This window comes from Dendronephthya gigantea, unplaced genomic scaffold, assembly GCF_004324835.1.
Source record: "Dendronephthya gigantea isolate DGI-Jeju-01 unplaced genomic scaffold, DenGig_1.0 000607F, whole genome shotgun sequence".
NCBI classification, from domain to species: Eukaryota; Metazoa; Cnidaria; class Anthozoa; order Malacalcyonacea; family Nephtheidae; genus Dendronephthya; species Dendronephthya gigantea.
This window is the reverse complement of record NW_021163617.1, coordinates 1-26197: the sequence shown is the minus strand read 5'-3', so window position 1 is coordinate 26197 and position 26197 is coordinate 1. Positions and strand designations below refer to the sequence as shown.

The following is a 26197-nucleotide window of genomic DNA, read 5'->3' as shown; positions in this document are numbered from 1 at the left end:
AATGGTTGCCAAGTTTGTTTTTTGAGGATAAATATTTGCAGTTCTTGTTTGGAGGATAACTTTCACGTTGACGCTAAAGTCTGTGTCATATTGTAAATCGGTAATGTAAATGAACTGTTACGTATGCACAAGAAAGCTTAGCCATCGATCTCGAAGAGAAATAGCTAAATTTCGTGGTTGAATTGTAGTCTTTTTGTAGATTCGTGAGTGGAGTGTCATATTTTGTATTGACATTTGGTAAGTACGTGCCATGTTTGACACAAGGAAATGTTATATAGATTAGCTAGAAAGAATAAATTCGCGTAGAAAATATCAGAAGTAATTTCAGCAAACGGTCGCTAAGGATGGTGTCATTGAACCTACGATGGAGAAATAGGGAATTAAATATAATCAATTAAGAATATAATTAAATATTCAAAGTTATCATTTGATATTGTTGAAAGATCGGCCAATACACAACCTGAACCGGATGACCTGATCTATGTAGATCCCCGTTATGTTGAGTGTATCTAAAGAGGTATCAAGCTGCCTTAAATCAACTTTCCTGTATAAATGATTGCAGCAGAAAGATGGACATATTCATGAGAACAAATTTTTGTGCATGTGTTTACACAGTCAATTCGGACTGATATTTAGGCTGATATGCAGATATCTTTTTCTTTATGTATCATCTGCTTGTATGATCTTCATTTGATATGATTTATTTAAAAGATCATTGCTCCTCTATGATATCACACTATCTTAGCCAACTAGTATTAACTTGTGCATCTCTGAAATATCAATGATTGTTTTCTCTGCACTTGGAGGATCATAAATCAGACCAATGGTATTCATATTAACCTTTTTATCTTGAAAGGCTTTTATTTCCACTTGAATTAAGCTCCTGTTGATATTTCAAAACTCTGCAACATAGGGTTTTGAATCAAACATTAGATTACAACATAGCTGTGATTTTTACATGCCTTGATTAGTAAAATACTTAACATATATGAAATTTTTATTCAATATTGTAATCTTAATAATAGGCAACCCTCAAAGTCAACTCTAATATCAATCCCTAAAAGCTGCAACATTAGTCAAAAATGATATAAAATTAATGTCTTTTTTCCCACAGAATGTGACATAGAGTGCTTTGCTGATGATGGCCAGGAAAGTTCCATTTAAAGTGGTCCATGCATCTGGGGCTGATGATGGGTATAGCGCAAAAGAATTAGAAACTCACGCACCAACAACAAAAGGATGGAGAACGTCCAAGTAATTGATTTCTTTTTACCAGTTAAAAGAGTTTGCTAGAAGATTAGGTTGTAGGTTTTCAGGTTTCATCACCGTGAAATATAGAATAAGAATATAAGATGTTTTTGTAAGGCCTAATTTTGTCCTGAAATTCATAATGAGATATTTGTTATTTATATCAACTGCCATCTTCTATCCTGTTTTAATACTTTTCACGGTTGTGTTGAAATAAAAGATGTTTTGGTTTCACATTTAGATTCTGTGTCTATCCACAAGAAGTTATATTAATGTTACAACAATCTATGAGAATCCGAAAATTGCAAATACTTTCTCATCAATATTTGATACGTAAGTTCACAATGAAGCTACATACATATTAATAAACATATTTCCTGGTTTTTCATATTTTTTTATTTCATATGACAGCCACAAAAATTGAAGTATTCATTGGCAGTATTCCTGAAGGGCAGTCATCTTCACTTTTAACTTGTAAATTTAAACGTCTTGGGTGAGTTTTTAGGCAATGAGCAATTGGTACTCTAATGAAAATGTACTGGCCGTTTTTTTCTTTGTTGCATGTAGTGAGATATTTCTACAATCTTTTATAGACATGTTAGTTTGGTTGATAATCAGAATACAGAGTATAAGGTACATAATATGTGTTCTCTTGTATGACAACCAAATGAAGAGACAGCATTGGTATGCAAAATATGAATTTAAGTGTCTCATATATTTTTTGTTTAATTAATTTGATTCAGTCAAGAGAGCTGAAATCAGTGCATCTTGATGCGCATGGGCAATTTATCAAACTGTTTGTCCACAAAAATTATGTCAACAAATTCAATTTGTACAACCAGGTGTGTGCTAGAAAATATTCATAATTGATCAACATATTTAGTTCTATCTTTATTCCTACTATCAGAATACCACCAACAGCCAATTTAATTTTTTACTGACTTAAATTTTATCTTATTCTGTAACAGGTTCAAATTATCGCCACCAATATAATTGCACAAAGCATTGAAACTTTCAGTCAATTTGATGATGCAAATGTAAGTGTAACTGTAATGGTCCCAACATATTTGTGGCAATGAAGACGAGCGTGAAAACATGCAATTTACACCATAATATATATATTTTAAAATGCAGTCTGCTGACAGACTGGTAGATCAATACATGAAACAGGAAAATGTTATACCAGGTGATCCACTATGGGGGAAAATCAATAAGTAAGTAGATTAAGATTTTTGTATATCAGCATGATTGTTTTTAAGACATTTGATAGGATTCAGCAGGGTGAAATCTTTATAATAATTGTTTTTTACATAGACCTGATCATATTTCTCCACTTGATGACATAGCATTTGCTATGTACCAGGTAATGTTTACAAAGCTTAAAGTTGATTGAGTTAATAGTAAACTTCTTGTTATCAAACGAAAAAAAATTGACAGACATTTAAATGTTTGTCTGTGCAAATTTATTAATTTAGGATCCACAAACGGCTGAAATAATAAGAGATTTGGAGCAGAAGAAGAAAGATGCTATAAAAGGTTTTTAACAACTCATAGTTTAATTCCAGATCAAATGCAGTTGTAGGTTTTTTTTCAAACCTGAAATATACAAGAAACTAACTGATTGAAAGACATGCATTCTTATGTTCTTAAGTTCGTTTATTTCATGTTTAGAGGATGAGTTCATTGAAGCAAAAAAGTACCATCAGGTCGTTAACGATCTCCACAAGGCACGTATAACGTCATTCACGCAGCAGTCATGCACATGCACTCATCATGCATTCATCCTGCACTAATCATGCACTAATCATGCACTAATCATGCACTAATCATGCATTCATCATGAACTCATCATGCAGTAACCTGATGCAAAATGATGAAAATGTGGTGAATTTATTACTCATTTTCCCAATAAATGAAAATGAGTGGTTTTAAATGAATGGGTGAATGTGTGTAGGTTGGAGAAAGACTTGGTCGTCTGAATGTTGAAAAACAGAGGGCAATAGAAGTTGAAGATTATGACTTGGCTATGGTGAAAAAGGTTGTTAATTATGGCACTGTTTTTATTATATTATGACATGCAATGCTTTTGGAAAGAGCATAGCATATCACTTGACCTACTTCGAAATTTTCCCTAAAATATTTTGTGCACTTTCCAGCAACAAATCGACGAATATCGTAAAGTGGTCACAGATCGGTTGGTATCTGCAGGAATTATTCAAGAGGTGTGTGAAAATTCTGTCAATTTTGCTTTTCTGTTGCCAGCAAGCTCTGAGCCATCCCTCAAACAAAAGAGAACGCAAACTTGAGTTTCATGCAAGAAAACAGCTTGTTTGATATTATGACAACGAGAGCTTCAACTCGTGTTAAATTTCATTCATAGCCGAACAAGGAGGCTCCTGTTTCGGATCGTAATGCAAACCGGGCTCCTCCATCTACCAACCGTTTTTCAATGTCACCACCTTTACCACCAATTACGACATCCCCACAACCCGATTCTCGCCCCGAGGTACCCGCCTCAGTAAAATCACCATATGTCAGCCCCAGACCCTCCCAAGATAAAGTAGAGATTGTTCAACCCCCAAGTATGTCACCGGAACAGGTGAGTATCCTTGTGATTTTAGTCCTATTGCATAAGTTAAAAGAATGCTCAGTCAGACAGGATTACTATCTGGGCCATACAAGTATTGTCTTAAATGTTTTTGACTCTTCTAAACTAGTTGCATTTGTTCTGTTTTCCTCAAATCATTAAACATTATTTCCCCAGAGAACTGCTGCAGACGACAGACCTTTGCCAACGATGACTAAAAAGTAAAGTATTTTACTTGTGAGCTCCGGAATGCTATATATATATATATATATATATATATATATAGCTATATATTTTAAAAGAAACAGAAGTTAACCAATGTATTATTGTATATCTTCTCTCATTCCTGGATATTTTGATAAATATATAGTTATTTCTTTCCTCAGGGATACGCCAGATCCAATCGAGCAAAGCCCACCAGGTATTTTTCTGCATAATTCTGCTTCATCCATGCATCAGTCAAGCTGATTTTCATATATCCTATTTATTGCATCCGACAGCACGTGCATGATAGTAATAATCCCATTTTCACAGCCACAATTTTGTAATAGAATTATAAATTATTCTAATCTGCATGGGTATAAAGAATCGCTTTTGATAATTTTTTAGGAGAAGTGTCCCCTCCTTCACAAGGTACCGTATAAGAACTATATTTCCTTGAACATTTTTTGGTTGAAAATTTATTGAAACCTTTTTCGTGAAGAATATTGACCGAGTTTTGAATGCAGTAATGGTGTTTTTAGATGGACCAAGTGAACTTCGTGAAAAAGATGCAAGAGAGGCTACATTGGCCATTGATATTTTCGGAGAGCATGTTGTAAGAGACTAAGATTTTTTCATGTTTTTGCATTGTGATATTTCCACTGAGTCTCAGCAATGCAACATGATTTACAGTAGCCATTTGATAGTTATTCATTAGTGATTCACGTCTAGCCATCTTCTCCTAGGTTCGTTGTATTTACACCAAGCAGTGGACGTATCGCAAGCAAGGCATGGACACCATTAAAAGAGAATTAAGCTCAGAGAACCCGGAATTGATTGCAGAACACGATGCAAGGTCTGTCGTCAGAGCTGTTGTCGACTTATTGAAGAAAGGAATAATCGAGCAAGTTCATCCGGTTAGTATCATGCTCTTGTTTCCATATAAACGGACTGGCTCGATCGATATACACAACACTTATTTATACATCTCCATTCATTACTATCCACAGGTCTTTGTTCTGTCCTTATCTATTTTGAAAGATTTACTTACAATATTCATTCCGAAACAGTAAGTTCACCGTTGCATTTTTTACACTCACTAACCGTTATAACCATATTAATTCATAATAACATGTTTGTAATTTAAAAGTTTCAAACTTAAAAGTTGATAATTTTCTTCTTTGCTTCTTAATTTATCTTCTATATTTTATATTACATTTAGCGAGGCACAAAATGAAATTTCTTTTGTTCTGCAAAAGGTGAGACAACTTCTTCTTCAACGACAAACATGCGGAAATATGAAACCTAAAGTATTGATCATTCTTTGTAGACCGTTCCGTTGTTGCTGCTTAAAACAGGGGAAATGGTAGGATACTTGCTGTATCTTTGATAGCAAATGATTTCATCTATCTTGTAGACCAGTGATAGTTTAATTATGATATATTTATTCCCTGGTCTCTATCTCTGTAGGCTGCAAGAATGAAGAACTCAGCCATGGAATTCATTATTGAGATTTCACAGTACGAGGACGTCAAGACGCTTGGAGTGATACCAGAATTGACCACACATCCATTTAAAAATAAACAACAGGTATGCACACACACGATGTTTAGTATTGCCAGGGTGTATGTTTCGACGATTCTGCCCACTGTCCATGCTTATTTTGATATCAATATTTTCTGTTATTTTATAGGGTACAGCCAGGTTGTACACAGGACGAATTGAGCTGATAGAGAAGCTTCTCGCTGTCTTAGGTCTTGACGAGACAACACCAAATGGATTTTCTACAGCGTCAACTATGAAAGTACGACCTCAATTATTCTGTTAATCTTAAAACTTAATTGTTATGTGAACATAGTTTGTATTGAAGTAAGCTATAAGAGTAGAAGCTTTTAACGCAAAAAGATTTAATGTGTCTTATTTCTTTATTGAAATATTAGTTTATTCTTCCTGCATTGGAAAATGCTAATGGCGGTGTCCGGGACGCTGCTGTTAAACTGATTTTTGAACTTTATAAGGTAATTATCTAGAGCTGAACGCCAGATTGAGATTCATAACAACCAGTAGAAGAAGCGGCGAACTAAATCGTCTTAAATTGTTTAGTTAAAAGCACCGGTAAAGGGTTTCCTTCCTGCTGACGAACCAGCAACAAGAAAGAATCCTCTGTATCGCTCCATATTTGATGGTTTTGATAGAATTGACGGGAAACCAACAGAGGCTGAAAGAAAGGTTAATGCAATATCTTCAAAATCCAGATTCCTGACCTCAAACTCTGGTAGTCTATACAGTAGCAAATCATCACTTCCTAATCTTATTTAAACTTACTTATCTAAACTTCGTCAGGCCAAGGCAAAGAACGACAGAGAAACGGCCGAAAAAGCGAAACAAAAGGAGGTCTGAATGACATAAATATATCGCTATCCACCGTAGTTTTTTCATCCAGGAAATGTTAAAGTGATTTTGATTCACGTTTACCATAACACCTGTTTTTCAGATTGACGAGTTGCATGCGCATTTGCAAGCTCTGAGAGAAATGGCCGCTAAACAAGTATGTATTGTGATCAAAGTTGGATTGCCTTAAAAATTTGGTCATCTAATCAAAGTGATTTGAAATATATCTTAGGGAAATGCTGAGGAAGAAAAAAAAACAGGTATAATAATAATATATATCTATCTTTCTTTCTTTCTCTGGAAACATACTCCTATATATGTACCACGCATGTCAGTTGACTACGCCCTGTGCTTGGTCAATTCTATCTACTCTTGTTTCTTGGCTTGTAACATGAAGTATACAATGACATGCTAAAGTAATAAAAGGTGATATACCAGGGCCCTCGCGTTGCAGTTTTAACGTGTTGGGTAGTATAGTACTTCGCACATTGCAAACGTTTGTAAATCTGCTTGTGTTTGCCTCTTATTAGATGAAATATTCGCGACACTTTTTTTCTCTTAGATCAGTCCGCTGTTGATTCTTCCAACATGCCGAAACCAAGTGACGTGGACAGGTCACGTGATGATAATCTTTATTTGTTATGATTTGTTGAAGTTTAACACCAAAACTTGCTCTTTCACAATAAAAGGAATTCATTTGAATCATCATTTTCGTAAACAGGATGTGCATTTTCTGTGGTATTAAAGATGAAACATTCACAGAGGAAGTTTTGGACACGCACTACTGGAAATCTTGCCCGATGTTGAAACGATGTCCAAAGTGCTCGCAGGTGAACGGACACACAGACGAGAGAAAAGTGTTGTGTACGAAACGGTCTCTTATGTATCTGCGCGTATTTCTATTTTTAGGTCATCGAAATTTGTCGTCAAAGTCAGCACCTTCTTGAGGAATGCGAATCCAAAGCTAATTTTGTTTCTTGTCCCCGATGCAAGGAGGCTGTGCCGAAGCTTGAGTTGAATAATCACAGTCACGACAAAATTTGCCCAAGTAAGTATCATTGTAGTAGGACTTTTAATATAACTATCGAAATACCAACACTAAACCATCAGTTTTGTTTTTTATTTTAATTCATTTCACATTAGGTTCATGCATACCATATAGTTACAAAAAATATCTCCAAAAATTCATTACAGTTAACCAGTTAAAAAAACACGATACCATATCCTATTATCATGCATAGCTGTCTTTCTCCCCACCCCCCTAAGGTAGCAGTGTATGTATCTCACCCTCCCCCCTTAAAAACAGTTTTTCACTCAGCGCTATGAATCATCCCAAATAGTGCGAGGCTTTAAGCTTCGGTTGTGTTGGTCACTTCTTGACCGCTGGCAACAGCTGTTGGCTCGGGCTTCGCGGGTTCATCACCGTCTATGACAGTCTCAGGGATATCCAAGATTACTGACTTCTCTGGTGTAGCCTTTTGTGAGATATCTTCTGGTTCTTCTGGGCTGAGAGCGAGGTTATCGACCTCTTCGACAACAAGTTCCTTCTCCATCTCAACAAGCTGTAAAACAAAATCACTCTCAATAAATATTGGGTGATAAAGTTAAGATGAATGAGACAGAAATTCTGCGTTAGCTGCCTGAGAAAATTTCCTGTACAGTATTTATGTATTGAACTATGAAACTAACTTCAATGTCTTCCATCTCGATTACCACGTATGAAGAAGTTGATTCAGAAAGTTGTTCAAACTCTTTGCAACTCCCATCTTCTTCTGTGCTGGCTATATTCGATGGATTCTCCTGTTTCTGAGAATCAGACTTGTCATTTCGGCCCAAACCACGGCATCTATTACCACACTTGCAGCAATACCTGAAATAAATTTTGAAAGAAAAAATTAACCATCAAGACAAAATTACCAAAGTTTCCTCTCGCAAACTGTGTACCTGTGAAGAGTGTACGCAGTGGCTACCAACATCAAGGTACCCAGCGATCCCATGACAACACCAGTCACAATTCCCTTGATTGCACAGTCGTCATGAAAGCTCGCCACAACAAGGTTCTTTAACCCTTCAAAGCTGTCGGTAATTCCCAGCATTGTTCCTGAAAGAAATAGCGGAAAGACATCCGAAAATTGGTTAAAATCTGTATGAAAATAAAAGCTTTATCATTGTTTGCTACTCACCATTCACAAAAGCGTCCGAGGCATCAAAGATGGCAGATGTTGACCCGACATGGTTACCAGCGGTTCCAGCGTCCGAAAGAGTAGTGATCTTGACCTCGTATGAAGACGTCCCTGGCAGTCGAAGAACAGCAGTATAGTCAGTATACATTTCCTTCGCACTGAGGTCGTCGCTTGATTCTGTCTCTTGTTGAGACTTGAACAGGGTGTTGTTAGGTTCCATGTACTCGATGGATGCCTTCTGCCATTTATGAAGTTTGACAGTTGAGAGTTTGAACTCAACTTTGCGAACAGATATCAAGTATCTTCGCCCTTCATTCGGCTCGGCATTCTCTTTCCATTTCATCAACACCGACTCCTTGGTCAGTCTTGTCGCGTTCAGCGCAATGGTTCCATTTTGCTCTAAAAGAAATAATGATGTTATTATAAAAGAAGTCTGAAAGAAAACAAGAAATTGCTGTATTCATCTTACGTTTGTAGCGACAATTCATCCCAAAGTACGGGCGCGCACACGCGCACCGCAAAATGCCGTTTTCCTGTGCAGGATAAACGGGTTCAGCCCGCAATGGGCAGATTCTGGCAGCAACACTGCCGGTTGGACATTCAAACAGGAATGTCAGCACTCCTAAGAAAACAATTAACAACAGTTTAGCTCGCTCCATTTTTGCAATGTCACTCGTACATGCGAATGAAGCTATAATGAAATTGTTGACGTCGTAATGAAATTATAACGTCACTAATAAATCGTTGGCTTGTTTCTAGTTCCATCCCTCAGAGGGTTTTCATGACTTGCCAGTCTCTGGGGTAAACCTCTATCTGTTGTGCATTTTTAGCATAAAAGCATTGGGTTTAGGATTAGATTGAGATTAAGATATAGATTAGAGTTAAAATCACGGTGGTGTAAACGGGTCAAACTCGAACAACAATACCATGTATGAAGTTTTAAAAATTTTAATCAAATATCATATATCATTACAATCAATACTGTACAAGAAGAAATTTATACCATTTAACATATATGTTACTGTAATCTGTGTCCGTTAATACTGCAGTTATGTTCCCTCCCCCCCGTCAGGATCTGTCTTCAATCCTCAAATGCTGCGAGCTTCGTTCTCGCTATTGATGGTTTCTGGCTCAACAGTAACTTCATGTTGTGCACGTTTTGCAGTCTCTCCATCATCATGTGATTCGCCCTCTGCTTGAGGTTCATCCTCTTTAACCACACCATTATCGGCTGGACTGTAAGCTGCGTTGTCGACTTCAACAATCACGCACTCTTTGCTCTCTGCTCGTTGAGTTACTTCAGTTGTATCTGCTGGAACAGGCTGTTGAAAATATTTGAATTAGCTTTTAAACCGTTGACTTATTCCCCTGTTGCAGGAAATAATGCCAAACTTACGTCAAAGCCGTATATATCAATAATGACATAAGGTTCAGGTGTTTTAGTGCTTGATGTCTGCCCACTTCTATTCAGTTTTACACCAGAATTGTTACCGCGTTTCTTGCAGCAATATCTTACGCACTTACAGCAATATCTGCAACATAAATCATAATATTTTGTTAAACTGCACGTTGCCATTGGTTGGGGTTTGTTTTCTTTGCTGTTACTTCAAAGTGCTTGCTGTTAATACCTGCTGAGGACATATACCATGGTTATGATAATCAGTGTTGCAAGAGTTCCAACAACAACACCGATTACCATTCCTTTAAGAGCGCAGTCGTCCTCAAAGCTCTCAAAAATATAGTTCTTAAATTGGTCCATCTTCTCTGAAATGCCCAGCATTGTTCCTGAAAAAATAATTTTTCAAAAGTTTTGAGGAACAGTAAATCCAAATCTTATTAGTTTTCCTTCCAAATCATTCCCACTCACCATTCACAAAAGCGTCCGAGGCATCAAAGATTGCAGATGTTGACCCAACATGGTTTCCAGCGGTTCCAGCGTCCGAGAGAGTAGTGATCTTGACCTCGTATGAGGACGTCGCTGGCAGTCGAAGAACAGCAGTATATTCAGTATACATTTCCTTCGCATTGAGGTCGTCGCTTGATTTTGTCTCTTGTTGAGACTTAAACAGGGTGTTGTTAGGTTCCATGTACTCGATGGATGCCTTCTGCCATTTATGAAGTTTGACAGTTGAGAGTTTGAACTCAACTTTGCGAACAGATATCAAGTATCTTCGCCCTTCATTCGGCTCGGCATTCTCTTTCCATTTCATCAACACCGACTCCTTGGTCAGTCTTGTCGCGTTCAGCGCAATGGTTCCATTTTGCTCTAAAAGAAATAATGATGTTATTATAAAAGAAGTCTGAAAGAACACAAGAAATTGCTGTATTCATCTTACGTTTGTAGCGACAATTCGTCCCAAAGAACGGGCGCTTGCACGCGCACCGCAAAATGCCGTTTTCCTTTGCAGGATAAACGGGTTCAGCCCGCAATGGGCAGATTCTGGCAGCAACACTGCCGGTTGGACATTCAAACAGGAATGTCAGCACTCCTAAGAAAACAATTATCAACAGTTTAGCTCGCTCCATTTTTGCAATGTCACTCGTACATGCCAATGAAGCTATAATGAAATTGTTGACGTCGTAATGAAATTATAACGTCACTAATAAATCGTTGGGTTATTTCTAGTTCCATCCCTCTCGATGGTTTTCATGACTTGTCAGTCTCTGGGGTAAACATCTGTTGTGCATTTTTAGCATAAAAGCATTGGGTTTAGGATTAGATTGAGATTAAGATATAGATTAGAGTTAAAATCACGGTGGTGTAAACGGGTCAAACTCCAACAACAATACCATGTATAAAGTTTTAAAAATTTTAATCAAATATCATATATCATTACAATCAATACTGTACAAGAAGAAATTTATACCATTTAACATATATGTTACTGTAATCTGTGTCCGTTAATACTGCAGTTATGTTCCCTCCCCCCTCAGGATCTGTCTTCAATCCTCAAATGCTGCGAGGTTCGTCCTCGCTATTGATGGTTTCTGGCTCAACAGTAACTTCATGTTGTGCACGTTTTGCAGTCTCTCCATCATCATGTGATTCGCCCTCTGCTTGAGGTTCATCCTCTTTAACCACACCATTATCGGCTGGACTGTAAGCTGCGTTGTCGACTTCAACAATCACACACTCTTTGGTCTCTGCTCGTTGAGTTACTTCAGTTGTATCTGCTGGAATAGGCTGTTGAAAATATTTGAATTAGCTTTTAAACCGTTGACTTATTCCCCTGTTGCAGGAAATAATGCCAAACTTACGTCAAAGCCGTATATATCAATAATGACATAAGGTTCAGGTGTTTTAGTGCTTGATGTCTGCCCACTTCTATTCAGTTTTACACCAGAATTGTTACCGCGTTTCTTGCAGCAATATCTTACGCATTTACAGCAATATCTGCAACATAAATCATAATATTTTGTTAAACTACACGTTGCCATTGGTTGGGGTTTGTTTTCTTTGCTGTTACTTCAAAGTGCTTGCTGTTAATACCTGCTGAGGACATATACCATGGTTATGATAATCAGTGTTGCAAGAGTTCCAACAACAACACCGATTACCATTCCTTTAAGAGCGCAGCCGTCCTCAAAGCTTTCAAAAAGATAGTTCTTAAATTGGTCCATTTTCTCTGAAATGCCCAGCATTGTTCCTGAAAAAAAATTTTTCAAAAGTTTTGAGGAACAGTAAATCCAAATCTTATTACTTTTGCTTCCAAATCATTCCCACTCACCATTCACAAAAGCGTCCGAGGCATCAAAGATTGCAGATGTTGACCCAACATGGTTTCCAGCGGTTCCAGCGTCCGAGAGAGTAGTGATCTTGACCTCGTATGAAGACGTCCCTGGCAGTCGAAGAACAGCAGTATAGTCAGTATACATTTCCTTCGCACTGAGGTCGTCGCTTGATTCTGTCTCTTGTTGAGACTTGAACAGGGTGTTGTTAGGTTCCATGTACTTGATGGATGCCTTCTGCCATTTATGAAGTTTGACAGTTGAGAGTTTGAACTCAACTTTGCGAACAGATATCAAGTATCTTCGCCCTTCATTCGGCTCGGCATTCTCTTTCCATTTCATCAACACCGACTCCTTGGTCAGTCTTGTCGCGTTCAGCGCAATGGTTCCATTTTGCTCTAAAAGAAATGATGTTATTATAAAAGAAGTCTGAAAGAACACAAGAAATTACTGTATTCATCTTACGTTTGTAGCGACAATTCGTCCCAAAGAACGGGCGCTTGCACGCGCACCGCAAAATGCCGTTTTCCTGTGCAGGATAAACGGGTTCAGCCCGCAATGGGCAGATTCTGGCAGCAACACTGCCGGTTGGACATTCAAACAGGAATGTCAGCACTCCTAAGAAAACAATTATCAACAGTTTAGCTCGCTCCATTTTTGCAATGTCACTCGTACATGCCAATGAAGCTATAATGAAATTGTTGACGTCGTAATGAAATTATAACGTCACTAATAAATCGTTGGGTTATTTCTAGTTCCATCCCTCTAGATGGTTTTCATGACTTGCCAGTCTCTGGGGTAAACCTCTGTTGTGCATTTTTAGCATAAAAGCATTGGGTTTAGGATTAGATTGAGATTAAGATATAGATTAGAGTTAAAATCACGGTGGTGTAAACGGATCAAACTCCAACAACAATACCATGTATAAAGTTTTAAAAATTTTAATCAAATATCATATATCATTACAATCAATACTGTACAAGAAGAAATTTATACCATTTAACATATATGTTACTGTAATCTGTGTCCGTTAATACTGCAGTTATGTTCCCTCCCCCCTCAGGATCTGTCTTCAATCCTCAAATGCTGCGAGGTTCGTCCTCGCTATTGATGGTTTCTGGCTCAACAGTAACTTCATGTTGTGCACGTTTTGCAGTCTCTCCATCATCATGTGATTCGCCCTCTGCTTGAGGTTCATCCTCTTTAACCACACCATTTCGGCTGGACTGTAAGCTGCGTTGTCGACTTCAACAATCACACACTCTTTGGTCTCTGCTCGTTGAGTTTACTTCAGTTGTATCTGCTGGATAGGCTGTTGAAAATATTTGAATTAGCTTTTAAACCGTTGACTTATTCCCCTGTTGCAGGAAATAATGCCAAACTTACGTCAAAGCCGTATATATCAATAATGACATAAGGTTCAGGTGTTTTAGTGCTTGATGTCTGCCCACTTCTATTCAGTTTTACACCAGAATTGTTACCGCGTTTCTTGCAGCAATATCTTACGCATTTACAGCAATATCTGCAACATAAAATCATAAATTTTGTTAAACTACACGTTGCCATTGGTTGGGGGTTGTTTTCTTTGCTGTTACTTCAAAGTGCTTGCTGTTAATACCTGCTGAGGACATATACCATGGTTATGATAATCAGTGTTGCAAGAGTTCCAACAACAACACCGATTACCATTCCTTTAAGAGCGCAGCCGTCCTCAAAGCTTTCAAAAAGATAGTTCTTAAATTGGTCCATTTTCTCTGAAATGCCCAGCATTGTTCCTGAAAAAAAATTTTTTCAAAAATTTTGAGGAACAGTAAATCCAAATCTTATTACTTTTGCTTCCAAATCATTCCCACTCACCATTCACAAAAGCGTCCGAGGCATCAAAGATTGCAGATGTTGACCCAACATGGTTTCCAGCGGTTCCAGCGTCCGAGGAGTAGTGATCTTGACCTCGTATGAAGACGTCCCTGGCAGTCGAAGAACAGCAGTATAGTCAGTATACATTTCCTTCGCACTGAGGTCGTCGCTTGATTCTGTCTCTTGTTGAGACTTGAACAGGGTGTTGTTAGGTTCCATGTACTTGATGGATGCCTTCTGCCATTTATGAAGTTTGACAGTTGAGAGTTTGAACTCAACTTTGCGAACAGATATCAAGTATCTTCGCCCTTCATTCGGCTCGGCATTCTCTTTCCATTTCATCAACACCGACTCCTTGGTCAGTCTTGTCGCGTTCAGCGCAATGGTTCCATTTTGCTCTAAAAGAAATAATGATGTTATTATAAAAGAAGTCTGAAAGAACACAAGAAATTACTGTATTCATCTTACGTTTGTAGCGACAATTCGTCCCAAAGAACGGGCGCTTGCACGCGCACCGCAAAATGCCGTTTTCCTGTGCAGGATAAACGGGTTCAGCCCGCAATGGGCAGATTCTGGCAGCAACACTGCCGGTTGGACATTCAAACAGGAATGTCAGCACTCCTAAGAAAACAATTATCAACAGTTTAGCTCGCTCCATTTTTGCAATGTCACTCGTACATGCCAATGAAGCTATAATGAAATTGTTGACGTCGTAATTAGTTTATTACGTCGACTGCAGTCGTAGATTGTTTCTAGTTCCAGTTTCCCAATGGTTTTTTTTTGGAATTACGAATTCTCAATATAAGCAAAGTTTATTTTGCATTCAGTACGTCTGTTGTGTAAAACCGGCAAATATTTCTTCGTTATCTTGCTGGGACAGGGTGGGACACTAAAATACCTGCCAGAAGTATTTTTGATGCCTGTTTTAAGTGTCTTTTTTTCATGACTTTTAGAAAAATCTGGGAATAGATGTCCGTTATGCAGAAAAGCCGTTGGCTCTAGTGAAGAGGTAATAATGGTAAATAATTGTAACTGTTCTCACTGTCTGCTTCAATTCTTACTATAATTGAATTCACTGTTGATGTTTTAGGCATGGCGGGTTCATCTAACCAGGCAGTGCCAACCAAACACCAAACGTCTGCAGCAACTTAAACAACAAGGTAGAAATATAGTTCAGAAATTTATTTGCATGCACGTGTTACGTATATTGTTAACCTGAGCCCAGCACCGCTGGATTGGATTGTTATGGTAGGTCCAGTACCCTCTTGTTTTAACTAATGCACTAAGCAAGGTTTTGCTTTCACTTTAGGTAACAAGATGCCCCCATTCGCCAGTATGACGAGTCTTCGAGCAAAAGGTACGAAAGGTAAAGCGGCTGCAGGTAAAACAACCCGAAATACTTCAAAATCAGTACTACGAAAAGATAAGGTCAACGCAAGCTGACGTAATTGAATTCGTGCGTATGACGACTTAAGGATGGGCTGTATTGAGCTATATTATATAGCTCTAATATAGCTCGGTAATGGCATGTCATTGGTCAACTTGTGTGATACGATGAAGAACTCTTAAAGAGTGATTTCATGCATGCATTGTGAAGTACATTGAACACAAAATGACACAGGATATAAATTATAAACGGGCCGTATTTGTTCTTATTGTCGTTGAAGGATGAAAATATATTGAATGCACATTCATTTATTGATATTTCTATATTACATTGATACAATGAAATTTTCTATTTAAAAAGATATAAACTAGCTTTACGTTGTTAAAAAATTGGTTCACCGCGTTTCAGGAAAGGATATGCCTTTAGTATTAAAAATTCTACATAACATCGGCAGATTTTATTAGTTTTTTAAAATACACCAAGCACCATTGGTACCAGCTAACAACATGCAGTAGATCTTTCAGAGTTAATAATGAGAATGCAATCTGGCAATTTTCTAATCATTACCACATGCAGGTTTGAACTACACCCTCAGAAATTTAATGTCAAGCCAAGAGCGAGATGTTACTGAAAATTGACTATATATACTACGTTTATTTTTTTTAAATAAACCCATTTATAAAATTACATTCAAAATCCGCGAATAGATTCACCGTAAGGTTTGCGATTCAAAGATCCATTCAATGATAATGAACTCAAATCTAAATTCGCGCCATTACTTGTTCGTTTTGTGTCCAAAGTCGAACCGCAAATTACGAATTCTGATTTCCATTGCTTTTGAAGCGGTCGTAAATTTCGCGAACCAAATTGTTCCTGTTGTGTTGCGTCATCAAAATACAATTCCTCGATGCTCTCCTGGCGACCAAGTCTGTCTAAACCTACTCCGGAATCCGATTGCTTGAATTCACCGTGCCTGGACGGCCTTAGGAATTTATCCTGACCCGAAATATTGGTGTGCAGCGATGATTTTGTAGCCGGCTGTCTTCTCTGCTTAGCAGGAAGCAAATGTCTGCTGTAGTCTTTACGCTTATACAGCCAGTTTTCTGAACCCGAGTCTTTCGTCTCGCCTCGGTTCCATGCTAGGCTTCTGCCGGTGTAGGTACCACCTTAAGAGAAAAAATACGATACTACTTGAGAACTGTATATATATACTGGATAGCTCTAATTGTTGGAGAAAACTGTTTATTAGAATGACGATAAGCTACATGCAACTAGAAATTTGCCCCTGAACTGTTACCCCTGTAGGCTTTGTCTGGAAGATAAGTTTAGTTCACTGAATTTGAGTGGTCAGTCCAGTTTATGGACAAGAAGTTAGTAAATGAATTTATATCTTTTGCATCCAGACCTTCATTTTTGTCCCACGTTTCTTGTACGGTTGTGCTGGATTCTTGTTTTCCATTGTTTAAATCAGGATTATACGACAACTGATACCAGGTTGGTTGGTGCTGCTTGATTGCAATCATCAGTGGTATGCATGTTGTTGCTATGGGGTAACTTCGTGTGGTCGTCACATTCCGACCACAGACTGTGAGGTGGAGACATTGCGTCTGCAGTTGGTAGAGGGAAACTGATGGGTAATGCAATGGTCTTTCAAAGGATAGGGTGGCTCGACCATCATCATCATCATTTGCTGTGTTGACCACTGTTTTAACTGGAGTAAGAAAAAAAAATTTATAAAGCCCTGGATAAAGTATTGTGTATGAAGCATAATTTCAGGTGCACACCTTTATCAGAGTTTCGCCTCAATCTAAACCGTTCTCTTTGTTTTTGTAGTGCTTTTCGTATCTTATTTTTTCGAGATGTTTCATCCACTTTTTCAAACCCATGAGATGAGTCCTGACAGGAGAGTGTCAATTTGACCTCTTCGGTCTTCCTTTTAGTTTCTTTTGATGAATCTGGTAGGAAGTAACCTTTGATAGAACTTTTCGTTTTAAGCAGTTCTTTCGCTTTCTCATTCAGGAGGTGACTTTTAACATACACATGCGAGATCCCGAGTCGTTTAACTAAAACAAAGCAATAATTGTCATCCCAGAGCAATTGTGAATAGCACACTCATGAATTATTATTACTCAAAACATTTCCAAAGTACCTGCTGGTAAAATAAGACTATTTATCTCTATGACATTAACTTGCACTTGACCATGCTGCGAACCATATTCAATTTGTAGCTGAATATGACCTGAAATAAATGAGTTTCATTTTAGGATCTGTACAAGTGGAACTTAAGGATGGGTACATTAGTTGTCTTTGCACAGCAGGAATGAAAATTATATACCTTCTCTTGACCTATCGCTTGTATCCATACCTTTAAAAAAAACAGAACAGTACTTTTATTGATGATGCACTTTCCCTTTGCCAATCATTTCCTTATCAGTGTAAGGAATATAATTACTAAAACGTTCACGCTAATCAATTGGTCTCCTGGGCACAATCTCCCCCAAATCTTTCATTCATAGAAAGATTTTATTATGTTTTGACTCAGACCAAGCCTGGCTTAGCTATATTTATTCCTTAAGGCTATTTTAATCCTCTAAGGCCATTAACATTCTGACAAACCAAAAAATTATACCATTCAATAGAGACCTTGAACTCCCGCGAAACTAGAACAAAAACCGACAACTTTTTTCCGAGCGTTCTTGCGTTTTTAATCGCCTTTTACCATGCTCTCGCGGTTCATTGACTACTAGTGAGGATTTGCTTTCGAAAAAAGCGAGAAACCCCTTAGAAATATTCACTAAGACGAGTACATGATGATGAGATCATAGATTGTGTATAAACATTCGGTCATAACCCTAGCTCTTTAAAACAATATTATAAACGAGTTTTGATTTAAAAGACCCCTGTTATATCTTCGCTTCACCGTGTTAAAAAAGCCTTTAAATATAGAGAACATAAACTAAAATATCCTAACAGGCGGACAGGGTATTAAATCCGATTAAAATCTCCCTTACTTGCATCTTGTATAGAAGTATGCTGATTTTTCCCGACCCCCAGAAGTGTAAATGATCAAAACAAAAAGGTTTTTCAACATACCTTTATACCGGAGCGGGTCCTTTTGTTATTTATCCTGTCCCAAGATACGAAAGGGTTTTAAAATGAAGAAAAACGAGGAGTTTAACGATACGGCTACAAAAATCACCTATGAACTTAGAACTGCACACACAAGAATGAGAAATTTGATATCATTTCGTGGTTGCCATAGCGACCGCTAAACAACTCAATCCAATCTCGTTTGTTTGTAAACATGTTAAATAAACGGCAACGCTTCGAGGTAAATACATGTAGGAGGGTATTTGCTTAGGGTGATTTGTAAATATTTAAGACTTGACTAAGCTTATGATTATTGAAAACACGTATTTGCAAAAATTTAAACTCGATAAAACGCAAAAAATTATTGTTCATTATCCAGTCGTACGCACGTACATATAGGTCATCGTGTGTGCATTGCACATTTCCCGTCGGGAATTCTTCGGATTAGTACGACATTCGGAAATGTATTAAAATGTATTTAAATCTTTCGTTCGGATCGATGCAAATTTGTTCATTAAACTTCGAAAAACTAAGCTTTGTAAGCACTGTTTGTAAGCCTGAACCACTGTAGACAATATCCTTTCTGATAGAATTGTATTTATCAGTATTTACCTTGCGTGATATTTTCAGAGAAAATCCTATAATTATCATCGGAAGTTTACGTGGAAGTTCGACGTTCGTGACGTCATAAGTTGACGTTGGCATGCCAACATTTGCTAATTAAATTCTAACAATATGGCGACCCGATAGGAGTGGGTTTGTTTATCGTTTTACTTCGACTGAAATTTTGGGTTGAACGCGCAGTTTTTTCAAAGTAAATTATGACAGACGGTCCTACAACAAAGGCAGCGTATTTTCGCGTTTGTTCTGAGACAGGAAGAGACCCCGATGGTGAGATATTGGCTGTTGTAAACCACGCTATAGACGAACAGATACTGTGAGTAGTAAATACTTTCGAGTAATTATTGCGTGAATAGCGTTCTTGCTCGATACATTATGACATATTTTGCGAACTAACATTCGGCTTATTTTTTCCACACATGATTATAGAGAGCAGACAGAATTTTGCACTTTAAAGCTCCACGCAAATAAACGAAATGTGCAAAATGAAAAATATAGAAGGAAACTAAATGACCAGGTTGGTGCGTCCTTTTCGTACCAAACACTTCTTTTTAGTGGCAAATGCAAAACAGTTATTGATCAGTTTATGCTTGCAAGTTAGATAGGATGGTACAAAAATAGTCGCACTTCCCTCTACATACTAGTAGATACAGTTCTGCACAGCTACAGGAGATCTGGAAACAGCAATGCTTTCGTGGAAAAATATGAATAAATTTCTTGAAATGCTAGAAAGTGACTTTGACATATATTTCTTTCCTTATAATTATTCCATCAACTGTAGGACGTGGACACGCTCTGTAGAACGCTTCAATGCAACACATTCGTGGTCGGTTTAGACCTGGGATATAACAGTGTAACAGATGCTGGTGCGAAAATCTTGTCCACACTACTTCAGGTAACCAAGTCGATTCTGTGCATGCGCTCTGTGAGGACCCCGCCCCAAATATATCGCCGTTACGACCCCTTCTATGAAGGCACCAAATTGTGTTGATTTGATAGATTTTGGAATTGTGAACAGCACTTTCTGCAACGGACTAGACGATTTAGAAAAATATAATTTTTGGGGGTAGAAAGGCACGGTAGATAAAGTGTATCAAATTTGCTTTCTTCAGGAAACGCTTATTCTCAAAGAACTTGTTTTATCTTATAACGACATCACATCCGAAGGTGCGTTGGATCTCGCGAAAGGACTTCAGGTATCCATCTATCGCTGTTGCGGCCACCCTACCGTCCTGTTTGTTAACTTAGTTCTTGTGCTTGTCTTTTATTATAGTATTTGTATTTTTGACGGTGAAGCTATTAAATTACAAATTACAAATTACAAAAACGAATTCGATATAGTAATTTTCTTACGCCAGATGAATGAGACGCTGTTGGTTTTAAAATTAAATGGGAATAAGATATGTAACAAAGGAGCATTAGCAATCGCTGGGTCACTTCAGGTCAACACAATACTACAGGAATTAGATATGGCCGACACTGATATGGTAAGAGATGAGCTTGTTATTAACAACATATCAACTTGTTAAGTTGTACTACCGACTTGATCGTCTGTCTTGAAAATAGACTGGTTACCGTATCCCTTCGCCGCTATTGAAACCATATTTTGTATAGCAAGGAACTCCTGCAATGTTTTATGTGAATTCTTTGCAGGGCACCGAAAGCTGTGTAGCAATCTCAACAGTTTTAAAATATAACAATTCACTGAAAGTCCTCAACATAAATCGACCGATAGTTCACCCTTCACAGGTAATCAGTTTATCCCTTTGTCATTCAAGTATATTAAGTGGAAGCATGCCAACGAAGATGTTATCATCTTTCGTTTTACATTTGAGAACTGGCATCTGGAGTCTTACAAAAGTCACCTCGATAGAGGTGACTACTTCGTGGTTGATTATAAAACCGATTAGATCAATTGTATAATACGTTTGTCTGTCGAGTATCACGGTATTTATCAACTGCGGCATGAATGTTTTTAGGAAGAATCTATCATCGTGCACATTGCTGGTATGCTAAAAGTATGTGTGAAGTTATTTTTTAAAAAAACGTTAATAAAGTTAAAGCTCCCGCTCTGAATGATAACTAACCTTTGATTCATCGATGTTCTAGGGTCGTAGGTCACTCTTGTGTGATATGCCACACATCGCCCTCATCCCCAGGGCTTCACGGTTTAGCATGCGTAGCATTTATTGTTGTATCAATCTTAATAACCAGGTAAACAGATCATTGGAGGAAATCCACCTTGCAAAATGTGGTATTCGGGATTTTGGTGCTGAAAGGCTGGCTGAAAACTTGGTTTATAATACTGGGTTAAAACACTTAGATCTAAGATGGTGGGTTTCTGTTTTGATTAATTGTATCACAAACTGCTGCTAGTTTATGGCGTTGGTGGAAACGTTTCGCGGTTGAACGACAAATTTAGTAATGTTATGATAGTTGAGATAATGTGATTATTATACAGAAATATATCCAGTAGACGAAATATTGTCTATATTATTGTTTTTAGTATATTTATGATTTTAATCATGGTTTTGTAGTAACCGCGTCACTCGGGATGGTGCAAGATGCCTTGGAAAATTACTAAAGAAGGATACCCCCCTGGAAATATTAAATTTAGCTTGCAATCGAATTGAAGATGACGGAGCTTGTGCATTAAGTGAAGCGCTTGCCTATAGCAATACCAAGTTACAAACGTGAGTGAATGTAACGTTATAAAAGGAAGATCAATTTAAGTTGAATTCAGGTTGAAATTGTTCGTGATCTTTTAGTCTAGTCGTTTGTAGCAACAAAATTGCAACGAGGGGTCTGTGTTCTCTGGCGAAGACGATGAAAACGAATTCAAGTTTAAGGCGTATTTATATATGGGGAAATAAGTTGTTGGAGCCTGTATGCAACGTAAGTACAACGTTTGCGGTTGCGCTAAGCGTCCACGTGTATCAGGCGAAGACGTCAAGACGCGTAGTGTAACCGCAAACTTTTGAAAACGCAACGAATGATACGTGTAGGCAGTTGTCTAATTTCCTACTTGTATTGTTTAAGGTATTTCAAGAGCTCATGTCTGGCCGCGTACCTCGTCTGGCTGAAGAGGACACTGACGTAACACCTTATGTCGTGGACGGTATTACATATTTAAGTCAAACAAACAGTCCTTATTGAACTGAAAGGTCATTTTTAAATCATAATCAGTGTATTAGTATTTTCGAAAGCTTAGCTTTCATCTTCTATTGGTATAGTTAAACAACAGCCTTGAATGCCGTCGTTTAAATTAAAATCGTTGGAAGGGAACCTTTTTGTGCGTATGAACAACATTCTTGAGCCTGGGCACGTATGAATAACATTCTTGAAGCACTATTTGCATGCATGTACGTCATTAATGGACCTCTGGTCATTCGAAAGAGCTACCTTTATGGCTACTAATAACTTTAACAGCGCAGAAAAATATAGTACTACGCTTAGCCTTAGACAAATTTTGTCCGCTTTGATTCAAAGACGAATTTTGCATCCGCTTTGCGAGGTATTTCTATTGTGCATTTTGTCGTATGACAAACAATACGTCATCGACTGTTTGTGTTGTGCGAGAACCAGGAAGTGAGAAAAAGAAATGTGCATGACGATTGTGACGCAATGAGCATGTGCATAACGATTTCACAGTCCGGTGATTAGTGATTATAAAAAATGCGAGGCGTTTGGTCTGACTTCAGTCTACAATTGATAGTATAACGCAGCTCATATCAAAATTTATCAAACCAATCCCCAATCATGGAAGAAACCTTGGAGAATAAAACTCCACATTTGGACGTAACGATGGCGTGGGAAAAGGCAACATTACTGAAGAAAGACCTCGAAGAAGGCAAAGGTTGGACCCAAAGATATCATGTTCCAAATAAGTTTAATTCCTGGAGCAAAACGTTTCCGAGCGAAGATGTGCCTGTAAAAACAGTTTACTGCTTCAAGAATATGCCGATGTCCGCCGAGACATTTATCGAGATGATGAGCCCGAAGAATCTGGAATTACGCTCAAAATGGGATACAACCACAGGTGAGAACATTACTTTTGATTACATTGATTAATGGTACGGTAAAATTAATTACGGTAAAAGACCACAATATAGTGAAGCCTGATTCCACGGGCGAAGTTTTCTAGCATAATGCGAAATATTTCACCTGCTTCTTTTGAAATGTGAGCGATCAAGCAGATTCAATTTATTCAAATGCGCACAATTCAGAAGAAACATGCGAAATATTTCGCATTTAGCAGCGTCACTAAGATCACTGATTTTTATTCAACAATGCCTTTCGAAATAACTACGATATAACATAGGGTCGTAAAATAGGATCGAAGTCTGGCTGCATAATCATCAACAGAAAAACCTAAATGATTTGTATAATTTTAGCTTTGGAGCTATTGGAGAGGCTACCAAATGGCGGGTGTATTCTTCGCTCAGTAATCCCTCTATCCTTTCCTCTCTCGAGTCGAGATTACATTTTGTATTGCTCTCCCCCGTACGAAAACAATGATTGGTTTGGAAAAAAGGCTTTTGGGATTTTCTTTCTGGATTCAACATATCCCTCTAGGCCTGCAGGGGCCGACGGTATCGTCCGCGCAACGAATGGCGGGAATTTCTATGTCGCCGTACAGGATGAGGAGAAGCCTGAGCACGAGTGTGAAACGTTCATGTTGACTACGAATAATTACAACGGTTGGATTCCTGATAAGAATGAATGGATGGTCGCCAGAAAAGCACCTCGTGTTTTCTCTCAGATAAGACAGTGCGTTGTTGAAGGATACAATCAATACTTTAAAGGAGTTTGAATCGTGTTGGTTTGACTGATGTTAGTGGTTCAAACTATTCAAAAAGGAGTTGCATTATGGATTAGGCGATGACTCTAAATATTACCGAGCACATGGGAAGATTACTCGACTGTTTTTATATTTTTGTATTTGTATTTATACAGTGGATCATAAAAATAACATGTAGAAGGTATTTAAAAAGCTAAAATAGCCTAAAATGCGTTAAATCGCCCAATGCTTAAAACGCACTAAATCATCACAAAACCTAAAACGCGATAAACTGAAAAAAATCTTCAAATATCCTAAATGCGGTAAAATGTCACAAAATGCCTAAAATGCCTAAAATGGGCAAAAATGTCTAAAACGCCCCAAAATCCATAACATGCCCTATTATCACCCAAATTGCCAAAAATGCCCTAAGATACTCAATATGCCCAAAATGCAGCAAAATGTCTCAAAATGCTTAAAATGCCTCAAAATACCTAAAATGCGCAAAAATGGCTAAAACGCCCCAAAATCCATAACATGCCCTATTATCACCCGAATTGCCAAAAATGCCCAAGATACTTAATACGCCCAAAATGCAGCGAAATGTCTCAAAATGGTTAAAATGCCCCAAAATGCTTAAAAATTACCTAAAATGCTTAAATACCTAAAATGCGCAAAAAATGACTAAAATGCACCAAAATCCATAACATGCCCTAAGATCAGCCGAAATGCCTCAAAATACTCAAAATGCCCCAAATGCAGCGAAATGCCTCAAAATTTTGAAAATGCCCCAAAATACCTAAAATGCACAAAAATAGCTAAAACATGCCAAAATCTATAACATACCCTAAAATCGCCTAAAAAGATGTAAAATGTCTAAAATAGCCTAAAATGCGTTAAATCACCCAATATGCCTAAAATGCACAAAATCACCACAAAATACCTAAAACGCAGTAAAATGAAAAAAATGCTTCCAATATCCGAAATGCGGTAAAATGTCACAAAATTACTAAAATTACCTAAAATGTCATTAAATACCAAAAATGAAAAAAATAGCTAAAAGGTGCCAAAATCCATAACATGCCTAAAATCACTCAAAATGCCAAAAATGTCCCAAAATACTCAAAATTTACATCATATTGGGAATTTTGAGTAAATTGGGCATTTTAGGGAATTCGGGTGATATTAGGGCATGTTATGGATTTTGGGGCGTTTTAGCCATTTTTGCGCATTTTAGGTACTTTGGGGCATTTTAATCATTTTGGGACATTTTGCTGCATTTTGGGCATTTTGAGTATTTTGGGCCAATGTTGGCATTTCGGGTTTTATTAGGGCATGTTATGGATTTTGGGAAATTTTAGCCATTTTTGCGCATTTTAGGTATTTTTGGGCATTTTAAGCATTTTGGGACATTACCCTCTATTTTGGTAATTTTGAGTATTTTGGGACATTTTGTCATTTCAAGTGATTTTAGGGCATGTTATGGATCTTGGCACCTTTTAGCCATTTTTTTCATTTATGGTTTTTAATGGCATTTTAGGTAATTTTAGGCATTTTAGGCTTTTTCATTTTACTGCGTTTTAGTTATTTTGTGGTGATTTAGTGCGTTTTAGGCATATTGGGTGACTTAACGCATTTTAAGCCATTTTAGACATTTTACATCATTTTGGGAATTTTGAGTAAATTGGGCAATTTGGGCAATTTGGGTGATATTAGGGCATGTTATGGATTTTAGTGCGTTTTAGCTATTTTTGCGCATTTTAGGTATTTTGGGGCATTTTAATCATTTTGGAACATTTCGGTGCATTTTGGACAGTTTGAGTATTTTGCGACAGTTTTGCATTTCGGGTGATATTAGGGCATGTAATGGAATTTTGGGCGTTTTAGCCATTTTTGCGCATTTTAGGTATTTTGGGGCATTCTAAGCATTTCGGGGCATTTCACTGCATTTAAGGCATTTTGAGTATTTTGGGACATTTTTGGCATTTTGAGTGATTTTAGGCATGTTATGGATTTTGGCACCTTTTAGCCATTTTTTTCATTTTTGGTATTTAATGACATTTTAGGTAATTTTAGGCATTTTGTGACATTTTACCGCATTTCGGATATTTTGAAGCATTTTT

At 37.6% G+C, this 26197-nt stretch overlaps 6 protein-coding genes across 9 annotated transcripts; 3 read left to right on the top strand and 3 right to left on the bottom strand.

Annotated features, from left to right (window-relative positions):
* Positions 1-8: 8 nt before the first annotated feature.
* LOC114543986 (centrosomal protein of 104 kDa-like) lies at positions 9-15892 on the top strand. Of its 2 annotated transcripts, none has more exons than XM_028562749.1 (36): positions 9-100; positions 200-237; positions 1115-1254; positions 1490-1581; positions 1660-1741; positions 1842-1881; positions 1992-2090; positions 2217-2285; positions 2383-2462; positions 2563-2611; positions 2724-2784; positions 2920-2975; positions 3203-3286; positions 3405-3470; positions 3629-3847; positions 4013-4056; positions 4222-4256; positions 4445-4468; positions 4579-4652; positions 4783-4953; positions 5047-5105; positions 5259-5295; positions 5367-5402; positions 5507-5626; positions 5730-5840; positions 5977-6054; positions 6140-6265; positions 6380-6430; positions 6531-6584; positions 6660-6687; positions 6990-7041; positions 7149-7257; positions 7337-7475; positions 15150-15205; positions 15287-15356; positions 15506-15892. In XM_028562749.1, exons 3-36 carry the CDS (start codon positions 1139-1141, stop codon positions 15637-15639), a joined length of 2721 nt encoding a protein of 906 aa, XP_028418550.1. In that variant the 5' UTR covers positions 9-100; positions 200-237; positions 1115-1138; the 3' UTR covers positions 15640-15892. The 2 variants fall into 2 exon arrangements, with proteins under 2 accessions (XP_028418550.1, XP_028418551.1); XM_028562750.1 differs by having other exon boundaries at positions 15-100; positions 189-237.
* Positions 10439-11189, bottom strand: LOC114543992. The gene is made up of 2 exons (XM_028562756.1): positions 10947-11189; positions 10439-10876 (listed from the first exon to the last, which is right to left on the bottom strand). Exons 1-2 carry the CDS (start codon positions 11134-11136, stop codon positions 10464-10466), a joined length of 603 nt encoding a protein of 200 aa, XP_028418557.1. The 5' UTR covers positions 11137-11189; the 3' UTR covers positions 10439-10463.
* Positions 11758-13052, bottom strand: LOC114543990. Of its 2 annotated transcripts, XR_003690263.1 has the most exons (4): positions 12805-13052; positions 12339-12737; positions 11869-12257; positions 11758-11794 (listed from the first exon to the last, which is right to left on the bottom strand). XR_003690263.1 is itself a non-coding variant. In XM_028562754.1 (3 exons), the coding sequence occupies exons 1-3, from the start codon at positions 12992-12994 to the stop codon at positions 12094-12096; spliced, it is 753 nt and encodes a 250-aa protein (XP_028418555.1). In that variant the 5' UTR covers positions 12995-13052; the 3' UTR covers positions 11815-12093. The 2 variants fall into 2 exon arrangements, 1 of the variants encoding a protein (XP_028418555.1); XM_028562754.1 differs by lacking the exon at positions 11758-11794 and having other exon boundaries at positions 11815-12257.
* A 50-nt stretch (positions 15893-15942) lies between the features above and the next one.
* On the bottom strand, positions 15943-18809 carry LOC114543988. 2 transcript variants are annotated; one of them, XM_028562752.1, is made up of 6 exons: positions 18677-18809; positions 17919-17948; positions 17733-17822; positions 17368-17646; positions 16989-17294; positions 15943-16749 (listed from the first exon to the last, which is right to left on the bottom strand). In XM_028562752.1, exons 2-6 carry the CDS (start codon positions 17944-17946, stop codon positions 16274-16276), a joined length of 1179 nt encoding a protein of 392 aa, XP_028418553.1. In that variant the 5' UTR covers positions 17947-17948; positions 18677-18809; the 3' UTR covers positions 15943-16273. The 2 variants fall into 2 exon arrangements, with proteins under 2 accessions (XP_028418553.1, XP_028418554.1); XM_028562753.1 differs by lacking the exon at positions 18677-18809 and having other exon boundaries at positions 17919-18668.
* Positions 18810-18922: 113 nt separating this feature from the next.
* Positions 18923-22592, top strand: LOC114543987 (leucine-rich repeat-containing protein 34-like). The gene is made up of 11 exons (XM_028562751.1): positions 18923-19610; positions 19724-19811; positions 20076-20189; positions 20407-20490; positions 20653-20781; positions 20948-21043; positions 21274-21312; positions 21509-21627; positions 21832-21987; positions 22063-22189; positions 22334-22592. Exons 1-11 carry the CDS (start codon positions 19495-19497, stop codon positions 22448-22450), a joined length of 1185 nt encoding a protein of 394 aa, XP_028418552.1. The 5' UTR covers positions 18923-19494; the 3' UTR covers positions 22451-22592.
* Positions 22593-22743: 151 nt separating this feature from the next.
* On the top strand, positions 22744-24247 carry LOC114543991. The gene is made up of 2 exons (XM_028562755.1): positions 22744-23333; positions 23689-24247. Exons 1-2 carry the CDS (start codon positions 23054-23056, stop codon positions 24105-24107), a joined length of 699 nt encoding a protein of 232 aa, XP_028418556.1. The 5' UTR covers positions 22744-23053; the 3' UTR covers positions 24108-24247.
* Positions 24248-26197: the final 1950 nt, after the last annotated feature.